An 18,063-nucleotide genomic window follows, 5' to 3' on the forward strand; every position below is an offset into this window, starting at 1 on the left:
ACCAGACGGACAGACCTTAACCTCCTTCTCAGACCAAATTTTGAGCAGAGGGCTGCTCCTCTCTCTCCCGAATGGCTCCCCGACTCCCATCCCCCCTGGGGCCCCACTTCAGCCAGGTGCCCCCACTTTCTGGAGGTGGTTTCGGGGTCTGGGGAGTGGAGAAGGCTGGGCCGACCACAAATATGGCCAGAGGAGCCTGGAAGTTTGAACTCTTGGACTCTTGGGCTGCTGAAGCCAGAGCGGTCAGGCCCTGGAACCCAGAAGCCTGGGGGGCACGAGGGGAGGCTCGGGAAACCCAGAACCTTTGAGATGGTCAGCCGTAGCTGGCCTTGACCTCCTGGCCCTTTTCTGTGCCTGAGAATAGGACACAGATATTCTCTGCCTGGTAGCTTTGTCTCTGCTCCCCTCGTTGGGCCCAATGACCCCATTTTTCAAAGGCTCCTGGGCCAGAGAGGTAGCTTTAGCCTCACCTATATCTGCCCCCCTGGCTTCCCCGAGTGGGCCTGCTGTGGCAGCCCCCATGTGGAGACGTTCTGTCCCAGGAACCCGCCTCCTGGCAGCTTTCTCACTGAAGGTTTCCCCAAAGACCAGGACCCAGAGCGGCTCTGGGGCTAAACCCGCAGGGCTGAGCCATCATCTGGGCCTTAGCCAATTACGTCCCCCACTCTCACGCCCCTCCCAGGGTCCCCTTGCCCCAGTCCAGGGGGGCTCCTTTCTCTACCAATCCCAGTGGCTCTCTCTGCCCCTCCGCCTTTTCCTGTGTACTTCTTTTTATAGAACAATTTATTGAGATATAATTGACATACCATTTAAAGTGTGTAAAGTGTGTACTTTAGTGATTTTTAATATGTTCATTTGTGCAACCATCACCACGATTTTAGAACATTTCCAGCAGCACCCCCAAAACCCCTGCACCCTTTAGTCATCCTCCTTCCCTCCCCACCTCAACCCTCCCCACCACCAGGCCTTAGCAGCCACTGACCTACTTTCTGTCTCCTTAGATTTACTTTTCCTGGACATTTCTTTCTTTCTTTCTTTCTTTTTTAAGATTTTATTTATTTATTTGACAGAGAGAGAGAGATCACAAGTAGGCAGAGCAGTAGGCAGAGGGAGAGGGAGAAGCAGGCTCCCGGCTGAGCAGGGAACCCGATGCGGGGCTCCATCCCAGGACCCCGGGATCATGACCTGAGCCAAAGGCAGACGCTTCACCGACTGAGCCACCCAGGCGCCCCTGGATATCTCTTAAAATTGGAATCATACATTATGCAGCCTTTCATGGATGGCACTGACGTCTTTCACTTAGCATAATATTCTTAAGCATAGTAATGTTTTTAAGGGTTCGTCCGTGTCGTAGCATGAATCAGCACTTAATTCCTTTTCACAGTCCAAAAACATTCCCTTGTGTGGACAGACTATGGTTTGTTTACCCATTCATTGGCTGTTGGATGGTTGATTCCAAGTTTGGGCTATTATAAGTAACGTTCATTCGTATACAAGTTTTTGGGTGGATATGCATCTCACTTCTCTTGGGTTTATACCTACGAGTGGAATTGCTGGGTCAGATGGTAACTCTGTATTTACCATTTTTTTTTTTTTTTTTTTTTTTAAGATTTTATTTATTTGCGAGAGAGAGAATGAGAGACAGAGAGCGTGAGAGGGAGGAGGGTCAGAGGGAGAAGCAGACTCCCTGCCGAGCAGGGAGCCCGATGTGGGACTCGATCCCGGGACTCCAGGATCATGACCTGAGCCGAAGGCAGTCGCCTAACCAACTGAGCCACCCAGGCGCCCCCTGTATTTACCATTTTGAAGACCTATCAGACAGACTCTTTTCCGAAATGGCTGCACCATCTTATATTCCCACCAGCGGTGCACGAGGGTTCCAATTTCTCCAAATTCTTGCCCACACTTGTTAATATCTGTCTTTTGATGCTAGCCATCATACTGGGTGTGAAGTGGTGTCTCATGGCGGTTTCGATTTGCATTTCCCTGATGACTAATGATGAGCATCTTTCCACATGCTTGTTGGCCATTTATATATCTTCTTTGGAAAAATGTCTATTCAGATCCTTTGCTCTCTCTTTTTTTTTAAAAGATTTTATTTATTTATTTGACACACAGAGAGAGGGAACACAAGCAGGGGGAGTGGGAGAGGGAGAAGCAGGCTTCCTGAGGAGCAGGGAGCCCGATGCGGGGCTCGATCCCAGGACTCTGGGATCATGACCTGAGCCGAAGGGAGATGCTTAACGACTGAGCCACCCAGGCGCCCCTGCTCATTTTTTTAAAGATTTATTTTACTTATCTGAGAGAGAGCTAGCACACACGAGCTAGGGGAGGGGCAGAGGGAGAGAATCTGGAGCAGACCACGCTGAGCGCAAAGCCCAACAAGGGGCTTGATCCCACAACCTTGAGATCATGACCTGAGCCGAAAACAAGAGTCAGACATTTAAGTGACTGAGCCACCCAGGCGCCCTGATCCCTTGCTCATTTTTAATTAGATGACTTGTCTTTTTATTGTTGAGTTTAAGCGTTCTTAATATCTTCTAAATACAAGCCCCTTGCCAAACATATGATTTGTGAACCTTTTCCCCATTCTGTGCGTTGTCTTTTCACTTTCTTGATGGTGTTGACTAAAGTTTGAATTTTGATGAAGTCCGCTTCATCTTTCTTTAATTGCGTGTGCTGTGGCTGTCACATCTAAGTAACCACTGGCCTTTCGGAGGGGAAGGCAAACTGGCTTTGGATGTTGGGATTTCCCATTGTTTTCTGGGATGAGGCATTCCTTCATTTACATAATCAATCATTCAGAAATATTTTTGAAACCAAACTTCTTGCCCGGTCCTGGGGCTATAGGGTGACAAGCAAACCCAGTCCCTGCCTTCCTAGTGCTGAGTTAAATGGAAGAGACGGGCACAAAGTAGATAAACCAAAAGAGAAAAACTACTTCATTACAGATGTGTGGGAGAGGGAAAGGGCCCAAGAGCCTGTAACGAGGAGATCCGGCCTGGCCTGGGGGCTGGGAAAACCTCTTAGGGCAGGGAATTTAGGCTCAGACTAAAAACTGGGTAAGCCTGAGTCAGGCAGAAATGGTGCAGTGCTCCAGGTAGAGGGGACAGCTTGGGCAAAGGCCCTGTGGTGGGTAGGAGCTCATGCTGTCTGGTGAGGCAGATCCCATTGGTGCCCGGGCCCCTCCACTGGGTTTTCTGAGGGGGTCCAGTCATCCTGTGGAAGTGTATGCAGCACGTCGTGGCCTTTGTGCATGGAAGGGACAGGCTCCAGACCCCAGAGAGACCCAGATGCTTGGCAACTGTGCATCTAGGACTCTGCTGAGGTTTCTAGGGGATCTGTGGGAGCTTCCCCCAATCTCCTCCAGACTGCAGGGTCAGCCCACGCCTGCTTAGGCTCCCTTGTAACCATACTGGTCACTGGCCTGGGGGCGGGGACAGGAGTCTGGGCATGAGAGTCCCAGGTTGTTCATTCATTCATTTACTCAACACTCAAAAAATATTTGTGAAGTGTTTACCTTAAGCCAGGCCCTGTGATGGGTTCCAGAGGGACAAAAAATAGTAAGTTCCAGGCCCTGTTGGACAAATGACCCCACATTTACTCAACAGTGTGACACAGCTACAACAGGGGGTCTAGGATGGCTTCCCCGAGGAGATGGCATTCTGCTGAGACATGAAGGGGAGTCAGGGAGGGAGAAAGGAGGGGTTGCGAGCCCAGGAACGATATATGCAAGGGTCCGCAAGTGAGGGGTGTGTATGTCCAGTGTGAGTACCAACCTCAAGGAGGCTGCAAACCCGGGATAGCAGCCCCACGCCCTCCTGAGGACCGGGCCCATCCAGTGGATAGAGCCAGAAAGGCCCTCTAGAGAAAGGCTCCATCCTTCTGTTGTGTTCACCATGCCCAGGGCTGGGCTGGGGGCTGGGGCTACCTCTTCTCTCCATTTTCCCTGGCAACTGGCTACGAGGGATGTATCGAGAAAAGAAAGGGCCAGGGGAGTGGGCTTTCTTTGCTGTGTGACCCTGGGTAGGTCCTGGCCCCTTCTGGGCTTCCCTCTGTCTTCTCTCTAGGACAGAGACAGGCCTGCCTGACCCTCTTGAGGCTGTTGGGGGCTTCCAGGGAGGTGATGCTAGGAAGTCTGCCTGTGTGATCTCCCCAGAGGACCTGAGCCCCTCCTTTGTGTCTTAGGCCTGGTCACTCAGTGTCCGGGACCAAGGTCAGCTTGGCTGGACATGAAACCAGCTCTTACATTCCTTGCTTGGGATCCTGGCTGGAGTGGGGCTGACCGCCTCAGGAAGGGCTTCAGGGACCATGCTTCTTCTCCTTCCTCCTCCCTCCTGTCACTCCTTCCTTTCTTCCTTCTAATGTTGCTGGCCCGACTCAGTGTCATGCCTGACAGTGGCCCTGCCCTGGTAGGTCTCACCGGCTGGGCAGCCTGCACGCCTTTCCCTCCTGTGTGCTTCTCCAGGCCCCAGCTTGTGTGCCCAGGAGCTCCGGCACGCACCCCACCCAGCTCCAGAAACACCTCTGCGGCCTTCAGTCTCCTTCCTCCTGGTTGTACGCATTCACCCTAAGCCCCTGGAGAGACCCTCAGAAATCCCTCTGCAGGAGGAACGGGGGGTGCAGACCCTCTTAGGGCCGGCTGCCCCACATCAAGGGGGCTAAGAGCCTGGGCTCTGTGCTCACCTGCAGGTTCAAATCCCAGCTCCGGCCTTTCCTAGTCCTATGGCTTTGGCATGTTGCTTCACCCGGGGAGCCTCAGTCTCCTTATCTGTAAAATCGGGCTAAGAGCCCCGTGTAGGGTTAATGAGGTAGTTCCTTGTTCCCATTTTTCAGTGAGATTCCCGAGGCTGGGAGCTGTTCAAAGATTTGCCCTCAGCCACTCCGCTGGCGAGCCTGGGGGTGGGGGGTGAGGGGGGAGTTGGGGGGGTGGCTCTCACCTCCTTAACCACTGGCCTGTCCAGCCTCTTCCTTCTCCCTGCTGAGGAGGTGAGCGATTACCCTCAGCGCCTCCTGGTGGCTCTCAGTGACAGCTCGGGGCAGTTTCCAGAATTCTCGTCTGAGCCCGACAAGGGAGAACCAGGGGTCCTTCAAAGGAACCCTCATCTCTTCCAGGAGACCTGCGAGTGGGGGCTGAAGCCTTTGCAGGCCCCTCCGGGCCCTCCACCTCTACTTCCTTCCTCAGACTTTCCTGCCTGTAAATATTTCTGCAGCTTGGAGCTCCTTTGACCAAGGCCCGGTGTTAATTTGTTAAATCCACATCAAGGTCCTGGGGACCCACTGTTTATTTTTGTGAACGTGTTGGCAGAGATCACATCGGAGGGGGGAGAGGGGCTGCTTATTTGGTCAGAATAAATGCTAATTAATAAAAGTTATTTATTTGGGTTGGAGTTCGCCGCGGCCCCGGGGTCAGGCGCAAACTGACTATTTGAGGCAAAAACAAACAGAGAGTGTCTCTCAACAGCTTGGGAAAGGCAGAAACGAAGAGGCTGGGTTTATTTGTCTTAGGAAGAATTTGCAGTTAATTCCCTCCAGACTATTTAGACCCTTAAATTACACGGAATAAGAAAAACCATGGGTGCAGGGGAGAGGAGCCAGGAACACTTGATCATTTGGCTGAGAGCAGAGTTTTTAAATGTCTTTGGCCCGCAGTCGGCCAAATAAATGGTATGTGTGAAATAATTTAATGGCAGAAAACTGTGCACAAGTCATTTTTTTATATTGTAATGTAATCGGGGACGAAGTAATTTGGTTTTAAGGGAGAGAGAGTGTGGCAGGCCTCCCCCCATCCGAATACATTTCTCTCCCGCCCCGATCCAGCCCCTCACGACTGCACCTAAGCAGCCCCTGTAAACGCGGGCGGGTTTGGGCTTCATTCTGAACCCTGGAGAAAAGCGGGACTTTTACCGAACAAAAGGAGATTTGGGGCACAGCCCGACTTGGAAAGAACGGGGCCCCAGTAATCGCTGGCCGGAGGCTTAGTGAGTTATTTATTTCTTTTCCAAATGTTTGAAAGTCCCAGCGTGGAGCCCCCTCCCCGGGGGACACACAGGCCCACCACCACCCATTTCTCAGGAGGTGACTCAGGAGCTTCGGGTCACAAATATCCAGCACATCCGCCGGAAAGCAGAGGTCGAGTCCTGGGTCACCTGCAGGATGCTGCTTGAGGTGTCCTCGGCCTCGGCTGCCCGCAGCGGGGACCGTCTTTCTTTCTTTTTTTTTTTAAAGATTTTATTTATTTATTTGACAGAGAGAGACACAGCGAGAGAGGGAACACAAGCAGGGGGAGTGGGAGAGGGAGAAGCAGGCTTCCCGCGGAGCAGGGAGCCCGACGCGGGGCTCGATCCCAGGACCCTGGGATCATGACCTGAGCCGAAGGCAGACGCTTAACGACTGAGCCGCCCAGGCGCCCCGCGGGGGGACCGTCTTTCTACCGCGGGCTGGGGCGACGGGACCAAAGGGCTGGGGAGAAACACCCTTGACCTCGGGCACAAAACCACTTGCCCAGAAGCAACAAAGCTGAGGGTAGTGACCATTTATGAGCAATTCCTCTGCTCTCGGCACCGAGTTAAACTCTGCTCCTCATAGGAACTTTGTGTGACTGAGCAAGCCATTGTCCCTCACAGCTCCCAGAGGGGAGGTCTTCCTTTGGAACAAAGAGGTGCCGAGGGACGTACTTCTGTCTTCCCATCCCCCTACCCCCCCCCCCCAGGCCAGGATGGAGATCAAGGGGCATTTCCACACCAGTGAGGTGACGTGAGGCTGTAAGCCTTCTAGAGCCAGGACTGAGATTGCGACAGACCCCTGGGTCCCCTTCCCTCGGAGCAAGGTGGATGAGGGAGGAGACACCCGCAGCCTGGGCCGGCTGAGCCTTTTGACAAACAGGAATTCCAACCCAGAGGGACAACCTCGGCCTCAGTTTCCCCCGGGGGCAGAGATTCAGTGCATGGAAGCATGGGCAACGCCTGGCACGACTCGTGGGCTAAACCAGCTTTTGCTGAGCGTGCCCCATCAGAGCTGCCTTGATGGGACCCCAGAGAGAGCGGATCCCAGACACGGGAGGAGGCCAGCTGGTGTTGGTGTGGGAGGCCTGGGGTTGTCGGGGGGCCCGGCGCTAAATGCCTTTGAGTGAGGGTTTCGGCTCCAAGTCACCACACAGTTTAACCAGCGAAAGAGCCGAGTTGTTTCTTCCGGCGCCCACTTGGCGGGGGCGAAAGCTGCAAAATGGTTTTCATTTAAACACCCTCCGTTTTGAATTGCTCAGAAACTTCTCGAAAAAAAGTCTCCTTTTTTGGCTGAAATGCCTCCTGCGTTGGGTGTGTGCCCAAACAGCGTTGCCTAGAGGGGGATGGAAATCATCTCTGGGATGGCTGGTGTTCCAGAAGCTTCTGTCCTGCTTTGGGGCTATTGATCACCACCCGGTTTTCAGCTCGTGGGCCTTTGTTGTTTTAGTTTAGCTTTCCTCCCGCTCCAGGGGACAGGGACGCAGGGCACAGAGACATTCACAGGCACCAGGCGTTCTCATCCATCTTCGCCTTTTCTTGGAGGAGAGGGGCAAGGAGAGAAGGCTGGAGCCCGGCCAGGGGACGAGGCGGCTCCCTTAGGGCCACTCACGTTCCCCACCACCCCCTGCCCCCACATGTGACTCCTGCGTTTGCAACAGTCCTGAACGCCCAGTTAGGCCAGTGCCGTGAGCACTGTGAACGAGATGATTCTTTGGTGTGGGGGCCTGTCCTTGTCCTGAAGGGCGTTTATTAGTAGCCCCGGCCTCTACCTGTTCAACCCCTATAGCACCTCCCACCCCCAGTCCTGACCATCAGCAATGTTTCCGGACACTGTCAGGTGTCCCCTGGAGGCAGAATTGTCCTCAATAGAGAACTACCAGTCCAAACTCAGCTGTAAGGTCATCTTTTCCCAGGGACCGCGCTGTGTCCTGCCTGACAGGACCCCCATCGGCTCCCACGATTATTATTTACCAGTCTCATGGAACGCTTCAGCCTCAAATCGAATCAGTTGGTTGCTCAAGAGTCAATAAACCCTGCTAACGTGGGAGCTTCTTTGAAAACAGGGATTGAGTGGTATTCATCACTGGGCCTGGAATGTTCTAGATGCTCAGCAGAGCAAATACCCGGCATTGTGCAAAGAATATTGGACGTGTTAAGGGACTGTGTAACTGGGGAAGCAAAACCACAAGGTATGGACTCAGCTCCAAAAGGTTGACAATATGTTCTGTTGTCCAAACTGGGCAAAACAGACCTTCCCATACACTGCTGGTGGGAAGCCTTATGGGGGAATCTGGCCACCTCTAGCATTTTTCTCACTGGCCCAGCAATCCCGCTTCTAGGAATCTGTCCCAAATATGTACTGGCAAAAATAGGAAATCATGTTTGCGTGTGGTTCTTCGTTGTGGCATTCTTTTAGTGGCAAAAGATTGGAAATGCACCAGGTGTCCATCAATAGGGCTCTGGGAGAATAAACCATGGGGTAGTCCCCCAGCCAAGTGCTTGGGAGCTGTGGAAAGGAGTGTTTTATTATATTTGCAAAAAGCAATGCTGGAAGGATAAAGCAAAAACTGCTTTAAAAAATAAGTTCTGGGCGCCTGGGTGGCTCAGTTGGTTAAGCGTCTGCCTTCAGCTCAGGTCATGATCCCCAGGTCCTGGGATAGAGTCCCAAGTGGGGCTCCCTGCTCAGCCAGGAGTCTGCTTCTCCCTCTACCGCTTCCCCCTGCTAGCGATCTCTCTCTCTCTCTCGGATAAGTAAATAAAAATTTTTGAAAAAATACAATAAAAAATAAGTTCCTCCAGATGGAGGGAGGGAACACTAGAGAAAATAGAGTGTGGGGAACAATCCACATAAAGAGGGTTATGTTTGTTGTGCCGAGATGGAATGGTATCTGGAAAATTATCAATAGGCAAGTTGAAGCACCAGGGTGTTCAGCATGATCTCATGCTTGTAAATTTTTTAAAATGTACATTTGTAATCTTGTAAAGCATGGGGAGTAGAGCTGGGGAGAGGCGAGTATTTTGTTTTACTTCTGACCCTTCTCTGGTATTTGAATCTATTACTGTGACAAGCACTGACATTACTTGGTTATTAAAATATACATTTTTAATAAGATCAGATGCATAAGGAAGTGCTGAGCTTGATGGTGTTGCGTGTGTGCGGAGTGAGTGCAGCAGGGGATCCCAGGTGGACTCAGGTGGTCACGAGGGCTCCCTGGAGGAGTGGGCAATAAACTGGGCCCTGGGGGACAAATAGCCAAGTCCAGTTCCGCCCCTCAATAAAATGGAAATGGGGCAATAGTGGCTGTAAACGTCCCTCAAGGGACAGGATGGGTCTAAAAGGTAATAGTTGCTGACGCCATGCCTTCCCCAGGGTTATGCCGGGCGTCCTTACCTGAGCTGCCCATCCTGCATCAGAGGCCAGCGTAGACCCTTGGTCAGCTCCTCTGCTGGGGTTCACCCCCTGATCATTCCCACCTCTTGTGCCTTGCCTCTAATGTCTGCCCTCCCTCCCTCTGATCTGATTGGAAAATTCTTGTACATCCTTCAAACCCACTTTGAGCATCACCTCCTCTGAGGAGCCTTCCCTGATTGTCTCCCCATCGCCTGCCAGAGCTGAGTATCCTCCTGCACCATGGTGTAACCCTTGTCCCACAGCACTGGGCGTCTTATTCTGGGGCCTGCCTCCCTCAGTCTGCTCCGTCTCTCCCCAGTACCCTACACAGCCCCTGGCACGCAGTAGGTGCTCAGGGTGCAGAAAGGTGCCCTTCTGCATTGTGGGGCCTTCTGGAAGGTTGCTCTCAGCAGCCGGCCAGGTGGGTTTGGTGAATAGGACCAGGACTCTGGTACCAGCTTGATGGTTCAAATCCCTCCTCTACCACTGACTGGGTGCTTGAACTCGTGCCAGAGACCTTGGCCTCCCTGAACCTGCTTCCCTGTCCCTCTGTAAGCTGGGGGTGATGAGGCTGGCCTCCATTGTCTATACAGGATTGCTGCGAGCAATGATCGTGGGTGCTCAAGAGCCTGCCCACCGTGGGCCCTCGAAACTGTGACTCCATGGGGCGCCTGGGTGGCTCAGTCGTTAAGTGTCTGCCTTCGGCTCAGGTCATGATCCCAGGGTCCTGGGATCAAGCCCTGCATTGGGCTCCCTGCTCCGCGGGAAGCCTGCTTCTCCCTCTCCCACTCCCCCTGCTTGTGTTCCCTCTCTCGCTGTGTCTCTCTCTGTCAAATAAATAAATAAAATCTTTAAAAAAAGAAAGAAAGAAAGAAACTCTGACTCCTGTTCTTGGTTATGTGTCGTTATAATTCCACGACAAATATCCACGGAGGGTTTACGGTGCCCCAACGCCTAGGCCAGGTGCTGAGGATACTCAGCTGTCCGCTGGGCCTCCCTGACCTGGTCAGTTGTCCCTCGTGGCAACAGGAGCCTGTGCCCTGGCTCCAGGATAGGGGTCCGACTGCTTTTGGTCACTATTCTATTCCCCGTGGGCACTGCGCCTGCCACACAGCAGCTGCTCAGTTAATACGTGTGGAAGGGATGAAGGAAGGGATGAAGGAGGGAGTGAATTCAAGGGATCTGCTCCTGCTCTCGGGGCCGGGCCGTCCATCCGCAGAGCGGGGCGGCTCAAGGAGAGCGCGCCGTGCAAACTGCCAAGCTGATGCCTGAGTCGTGACCCTCTGGGCCCTGGCACCTCCGCACCTCTGGGCGCAGGGCGGGCCCCGGCCGGCCACCCACCCACCTGCTGACCCTCGGCCCCTCCGCAGGTGAGTGTCCCAGCCCGGGGCGCGGCGGCGCGGCCAAGCGGAAGAAGAAGCAGCGGCGGAACCGCACCACGTTCAACAGCAGCCAGCTGCAGGCGCTGGAGCGCGTGTTCGAGCGCACGCACTACCCCGACGCCTTCGTGCGCGAGGAGCTGGCCCGGCGCGTCAACCTCAGCGAGGCGCGTGTGCAGGTGAGCGCTGCGGACCCCGGGGGGGCCCTCCTCGGGGCCCCGGAGCTGCGGAGGCCAGGCGCTGAGCGGCAGGGGCGTCTGAGGCCCCGAGGACTGGGCTTCAAATCCAAGCCCCGCCCCCTACCCGCTGGTGCGGCCTCGAGCAGGTTACTTAACCTCTCTGTGTTGAAGGTGCCTCCCCGGAAAGTGAGGACCACGCGGTCTCTTGTAGAGGGTTCTGCGTATTTGTCAAGTGCTTGGAGCAGTGCCTGGCGGGGAAAGGTTTTGCCGAATAAAGCCGTGTTCAAGTGTTAAGGTCTGCTGGTTGCCAGCTCTGAGCCGAGAGCTCAGCTCGCCCCTCTCCAGTCCCAGCCTTGGAACAGCCGAGGGGCTCGTGTTCGCGTCCCTCGCTCGTCCCTCCGCGCGTTCCCTCGCCCTTTCCCCGATGCGCGCTTAGCCCGCCGCAGAAGCATCCCCATTTTACAGATCAGGAAACCGAGGCCCAGAGAGGGGAAGCTGCCAGTCCTCAGCTGGTGGCACAGCGGGCACGCACTGCATCCGAAAGGACGTGGGTCCCCTTTGCCGCCTGCTGCACCCCGTTCAACACGCCTCCCCCGCCCCCAGGTCTGGTTTCAGAACCGCCGGGCCAAGTTCCGCCGAAACGAGAGGGCCATGCTAGCCAACCGCTCCGCCTCGCTGCTCAAGTCCTACAGCCAGGAGGCCGCCATCGAGCAGCCCGTGGCTCCCCGGCCCACCGCCCTGAGTCCCGATTATCTTTCCTGGACAGCCTCGTCCCCCTACAGGTGAGAGCAGGAACCCCTTCCGGTGGGGAGGGGGCGGGGCCTCTTCGGGCCCAGATGCCTCGGAGGATCCGCAGGGAGCTGTGATGGGTGCCCAGGCGCTCCTGAAGCCCCTGTCGGCCGAGTAGGGTGTGGGCCAGTGTGTGTGTGCTCACGAGTGTGTGCGTGTGAGTGTTGCACACGAGTGTTTCCACATCAGTATGTGCACGTGATCAGGAGTGTGCATGCATGTGCGTGTGTGTACGTGTGTGCATGACTGTGCGTGTGCACGTGTGTGCATGAATGTGCCCCGTCTGCAGGGGGCATGAAGAACCCTTGTCACCCTGAGGAAGCTGGAGACCAGGAGGAAGATTTCTGGGCTGGCAGGAGAGCCCCAGCGCCCTGCGCTGACCTCCCTGGCTCCGAGGGCTGAGGGAAGGGCCTCCGAAGCCCAGGGACCCTGGCTGGGGTCCGGAGCCAAGTTCTGGGGCAGTTTTGCTCTGGTCAAAGCTGGAGAAAGAAGGCAGGGCAGGAAGGAAGAGGGAAGAAGTACTAGGGCGTTATGTTTCTGTACCCACAACTCCATGGGGTGCCACCTGACCCTTAGTCTGTGTGAGGTGCTGGAGCCCTGGTCTCGTGCGAGGCGAGATCCAGCAGGTGGGCTTGTGGGGTCAGAGTCCTCATGATGCCCATGGTGGCCAGCTCTCCCGGCCTGTCCGTACCTGGACCAGGAGAGCCACCCAGAGGCATCCTTCTGAACAGGTGTGTGTTCCCTCCCCCTCCATCCTGCTGTGCGCCAGGCCCAGCGCAGGCACCGGGGGTGAGCAGGACCCAGGCTCTGCTCTCGGGAGGCTCCTGATCCAGGGAGGGATGCCCACAAACCCACAGAGGCTGCTCTGTGTCCCGGGGCCATCTGTGAGTGTTTCTGACTCCTCCCCAAATCCTGCAGCCCCAGCTATGCCCAGCCCCTGGGGGGAGGGCTTCCCAGGAGAGTCAAGTGAGGAGGGGAGGCAGGAGGACCAGACGCCGGGGTCCAGGGCAGGCAGCCGGAAGTGGTCAGCTTTGGGCAGCGTGCCAGCCACAGCTACATGTCCTTGTGCCTTCTGTCGCCCCCAGCACGGTGCCGCCCTACAGCCCTGGAGGCTCAGGCCCCGCAACCCCGGGAGTCAACATGGCCAACAGTATCGCCAGCCTCCGTCTCAAGGCCAAGGAGTTCAGCCTGCACCACAGCCAGGTGCCCACGGTGAACTGACAGCCGGCCCCCCAGGACCCCACTGCCTCCCCGGTCGAACAACGGCAAAGAGAGCAGACATGAAAGTGACCTTCTCCTGTCCGCTGTCCCCAGGACAGGCTGGTTGGGCTCTCCTGGCCCCTCTCTCCAGTCCGGACTCCTGGGCCCAAGAGGCTGCTGAGATGCTGGGAGCCCCTTGTCTACAGCCGTGGGAGACTTTGGCCCATGACCTTTGGAGGGGTTGAGCCAGAGGCGCAGGAGCCCACCAAGGACTGCATTTATTTTGTGTATTAAAACCGAAAAGCTTTTGTCTTTAAGAAATAAAAAAAAAAAATTTAAGCCCCAAAAAGTTTGAGGGAGGGCGGATAAGGGCAGCGAAGCAATTGAGTGGATGGCCTCCTGGGGCCCTGCTCTGGCCTGCAGCCGTGCCGGGGCCAGATGCCCTCATGTGGGCGCCTTCTTGTGAATGAAGCCCTCCATCATCCGGCAGAGCCCCACAGGTGGGGAGTCGGGTAGGAGGACAGAGGCCTGCCCTGGACCCCACGGGCACCTAGGTGTTTGGGAGAAACCCCGCCGTGTGACTCTGGGCAGGATCCCTTCCCTGTCTGGGCAGGGAGTGTCCCCTCTGCCCTATGGTGGGGGGCAGGGTGGGTGACCATGGATTCCTGGGCTGGCCAGACTGTGTGTGTGTGTGGGGCAGATGCTGGAATTAACTCCTTTATCTCTGGGCATGCAGAAGGTATGGGACCCTCCTGGGCCTAGGCAAATGGCCCAGAACTGGGGGTGCAGAGTGGAGGTCCCACGCGGGTCAAAGGACAGAGGAGTGGTCCTAACAGCCAAGGACACCAGAAGACCTTATCCAAGTCCACCCACCTTTTTGCAGATGATAACTGGCGGTGACAGAGGACACACGTACCACCAGCTAATGACATCACTTATAGGAAGTTTGTAGGAAACTGGGGTGAAGGGAGTGGTCTGAAGCCAGCCCCTTCCACCTGGCCCCCTACGCAGCCCCTTCTGTGGGGCACACCCTCCAGGGAAGTTCAGAGTCATTTCTGTTGATAGTGACCTCAACCAGCCCCCAGGAAGTAGGACAGCACTCCCCGACCCCCAGAGGGCACAAAGATGACCAGCCCCTCCTGGTGACGGCCCTCGTTGTGACACGGCGATCACACCCCGATGGAGCCAATCCAGGGGACCTCTCCTCCCATAGTCTGCCCTGTCCACACTGCAGCAAAGTGCCCCAAAGTGTCAGCCTTCCCCCCCACCCATGGGCTACATCTCCTAGATGACCTCAAACAGGTCAAAGCCTCATGACAATCCTTGCGTGAGGGACAATCCCCATTTTTGTGTTAGAAGATACAGTAATTATACCTCTGAGTGAGGTGAGGACCCCTCCCCATTCTCCCCCATTCACCCCGAGATCTTCTTCCCCATACTTCGTCTGGGATTTCACTGTGAATACTGGGTTCTTGGGCACTGCACTTTGCCCTTTTCTGATGTGCACACAAGCCCCAGGACGCTCACCGTGTGACTTCCCTGTGGCTGGACAGTTGGGACTCTGCCAGCCCAAGAGAGAGAGGGGCGCCGATGAGGGTGAGGGAGGCAGGGGCTCTGGCTGAAGGCGTGGGGAGGGGGCATCCTGCTGTCTCGAGGGGCTCAGGCTCACCTGACTACGAGAGCCAGAGCAGGGGAGACATCTGTGCCCTGGATGGTGTGTGTGTGGGAGGGGTTGTCTTGCTCAGTTTGGCCTCTGCCTGGGCTAAGTGATCTCTGGGCCTCCGTTTACCATTCAGTCGCTGAACAAATAGGACACACTTGCTGTGTGCCAGGGCCCTGAGGAGAGAGCAGAGAACTGACGTGGGGTCCCCTGCAGGCAACTGACATGGGGTCCCCTGCTGCAGAGGCCACACCAAACACAGGGAGCCCCAAACCTAGTCTAAGACATCTGGGCAGTCTTCCTGGAAGAGGTGTCCTGGAAGGATGAAGAATTGGCCAAAGAGTGGGGGAGAACAGTGTTTCTGGCTAAGGGAACAGCATGTGTGAAGGCCCTGGGGTGAGCCAAAAGCTGTCTCTTTGGGCCAGTGGGGACAATTCCAGGGCTGGATCTCCCGGTGCGGGATGAAGGTGGAGAGAAGCAGGGGCTGGCTCAAATGGGGCCGGTGTGGCCAAATCTAGAAGTTTGGATGTCATCCTGGCGGTGGGGAAGCCAGGGAGGGGATTGGCTTGGTAGAGGGACACCCCCCACCCCCGGGTTCTGTATGGAGGAGTGGCCATAGGACTAAGAGTGGAGGCAGGGAGGCCCCTGCAGAGGCCAGGGCAGATGTCCAGGGAGGAGCAGCAGGAGTCTGGACCAGATGTGGGCAGATCTGGGAGGCGTCCCAAACACAGCAGGGGCAGGGGTTAAGGACCGGATGATGGGCTGAGGGAGACGAGGGAGGCCAGGTGGTGGCCAGGATTTGGCTTAGGCACACGGAAGTACCAGGGAGGAAGAAGACTCTGGAAGCAGGACTTGCCTGGTGGAGGTGTCGGGAAGATGCTGGCCTGCCCTTCCACCCAGAAGAGAGCTGGAGGCCAGCCTGGTCCGAGCAGCCTCCTCCCTCATGAGGGGTTTACCATTTCCCCCCCACCCCAGGAATCTGCACCAGCGAAGGCCGATGGCCCACGGGGTGGCCAGAGCTGTGCCCTCCTGGCAGCCAGGCAGGCAGGCCTCTTTCTTCCCCAGAAGCACTGAACTGAAAGCAAGCGACAGGCCAGCCCAGTCACCGGCCAGAGCTCCAGCGCTCAGATTTCTCATCCAAAGGGAGGGTGCCATGAAGCATCGTCAGGTTGGGGTGGCCCGCAGCAGAGATGGGGTCACACTGGGTGGAAGTTGGGACCGAGAAGGCAGGTCCCAAGAACACCAGCTTCAGAAAAAGCTGGGGGCCTGTTTCCCATGGAGGCGCCGGCCCTGCCATTGGGCCACAAGGATGGCAATGGCACTTCCTCCCAAGCACGCCAGAGAAAACAAACCGGCTTAATCGTTTACACGTGCTGCTCCAGGGAGCCGAGGGGGGGGGCACGGCAGCCCTCCCTGTAACAGGCTGTCGCAAGTGTCCCCCTAATTGCAGAGCTGCGTGGGCAGCCCCCTGGGCACCCGTCCCGGGATAGAAATTTCCATGAGGATAAGGTACCCAAGGCCCTGTCCCGGGCTGGGAGAACTTGGAATCTTTCTCTCTTTGACTCCCTCTGCCCATGTGGCCAAGCAGGCTTGGGAGAGGACACTGCGTGCCTTTGCTTCTATTTTTTTGTTTGTTTGTTTGAAATAAAAGAACGTGATTGAAAGAAAGAGAAAAGGCAGTCTGGGCTCTCGCAAAACCCAAAACCTAGGAGGTAAAGACCGGTTTTATCTCGGGCGAGGCACTTCTGCGAGCCTCAGTTTCCTCCTCTGTAAAATGGGGCTAACAACAGGTAATAAGAACTGAAGCCAACTCATGGGATTGTGGGCACAGAGTTACCTTCTATAAATGGGCACTTTGGTGTTTACGGTTGAGGGGCACAGAGTAGAGTTGGAGGAAGTCAGAATACTCCCGTCCTGGGGTGCAAGAGCATGTCTCCTGCCCGGAGAACCCAGCACACGCTGTTCAGGGGCCCCTCAGTGCCCAGCCCCTGCACCTCTGTCACCCGCCCCTGGGGGGCGCTGTGTGGTCACTGCTGGGCACAGAGCTGGGTGACCATCAGGGCTCCAACCGGCGCCTGACCCAGCCTTCTCTCGAAAGACAAGCAAATTCCAAATCACCAGCAGGGGTCACAGCGTAAACATCATTGGCACAAGCCTTCCGGAAATTGTCCCAACAGTCATGAGAACGTTCACATGCTGTCACCAGTAACTCCATCTCGAAACCCCACTTCCGAGAAGGAATCCAACATGGGGGGTGGGGGTGGGGATTGGAAAACCAGTGTGTGCTGAGCTGTTTAGCACACATTTCATCCCTGCAATGTAAAAACTCTGGGAAGGACACAAACCCAAAGGTAAATATTATAATTTAAACGTTCATCGTGGCTTGCAATCCGCTTGTCTGGGTGTTTTCTGTCCTGTGGCTAATAACCTAAGAGAGAAACAGAATGAGCAGGTCAATGCAGTAGTCTCAACTGCATAAAGAGCTCTTTAGAGATAGAAAATGTGCTTGCACCCTGCTGTGTCCCTTGTGAGGGAGTGGCCCCCTTCCAGAGCAGTCCTCCACTGCCTATGACCCCGCCCCCCCCAGTCCCGCAGGTCCTGAAGCTTTGTGGTCATCAGTAACTCTTTTCCATATTGCAAAGAGTGTGTTTGAGAGCTTCTTAACCCTTAGTTCACACCGTAGAAGGACTGAGCTTGAGATATGGGGGGTCAGGAGTGGGCACCTGGAGATCAGAAGGAATCCTCAGAGGACAGGTGGGGTACTAGGCAGTATTCTAAAATGGCCCTGCAATTCTCACCCCGGGGTAGTCCCCTCTCCTTGTGTGAGTGTGGATGGAAACTCTGACTCGCTCCTCACCAAGAATGAAAGAAGTTAGCCGATTTAATTAAGGTCCCTAATCAGCTGACTTGACTTGATCGAAAGGGAGATTGATTATCCTGGGTGGGCCTGACCTAAGCAGGTGAGCCCTCTAAAGGAGAGTCAGGTCTTCCCTGAAAGAAGGGACTCAGAGCACAGAGGTGCTCTCCTGCCTGCCGGCCTTTATAGCCCAACAGCCCTGTTGGGAACTGCCTGTGGAGGGGTGGCCCCCACAGCAGAGGGCCTCAGTCTTACAACCAACTGCGTGGAACTCGGCTCTGCCCAAAATCTGAATGAGCTTGACAGGACACTGAGCTCCAGGTGAGGCCTCAGCCCAAAGGCCTCTTTGACTGCAGCCTGGTGAGACCCTGAGCAGAGGACCCAGTCAGGCTATGCCCTGGCTCTTGCCCTCTAGAAACTGTAAGATCATGTCCTGCCCTCTAGAAACTGTAAGATCACGAGTGGGTGTTGTTTTAAGCTGCTAAGTCTGTGGCAGCTTGTTACACGGCATAGCAAACGAATACAGGTGGAGACGGAGCTTGGCCATCCACCTTGAGCTTGGCCTTCTTCTGCCCATGGCGCACCCAACAACCCCCGACCCAT

General features: G+C 55.6%; 1 protein-coding gene across 1 annotated transcript in view; it reads left to right on the forward strand.

Moving 5' to 3' along the window:
* Positions 1–13,284, forward strand: part of PRRX2 (paired related homeobox 2) — a 45,915-nt gene extending 32,631 nt beyond the window's left edge. The window contains exons 2-4 of the mRNA XM_078061290.1: positions 10,767–10,954; positions 11,558–11,736; positions 12,829–13,284. Of these exons, the coding sequence (XP_077917416.1) occupies positions 10,767–10,954; positions 11,558–11,736; positions 12,829–12,964 (503 nt within the window). The 3' untranslated portion in view covers positions 12,965–13,284. The remainder of the gene's footprint in view (positions 1–10,766; positions 10,955–11,557; positions 11,737–12,828) is intronic.
* Positions 13,285–18,063: the final 4,779 nt, after the last annotated feature.

Source organism: Halichoerus grypus, chromosome 14 (genome assembly GCF_964656455.1).
Source record: "Halichoerus grypus chromosome 14, mHalGry1.hap1.1, whole genome shotgun sequence".
NCBI classification, from domain to species: domain Eukaryota; kingdom Metazoa; phylum Chordata; class Mammalia; order Carnivora; family Phocidae; genus Halichoerus; species Halichoerus grypus.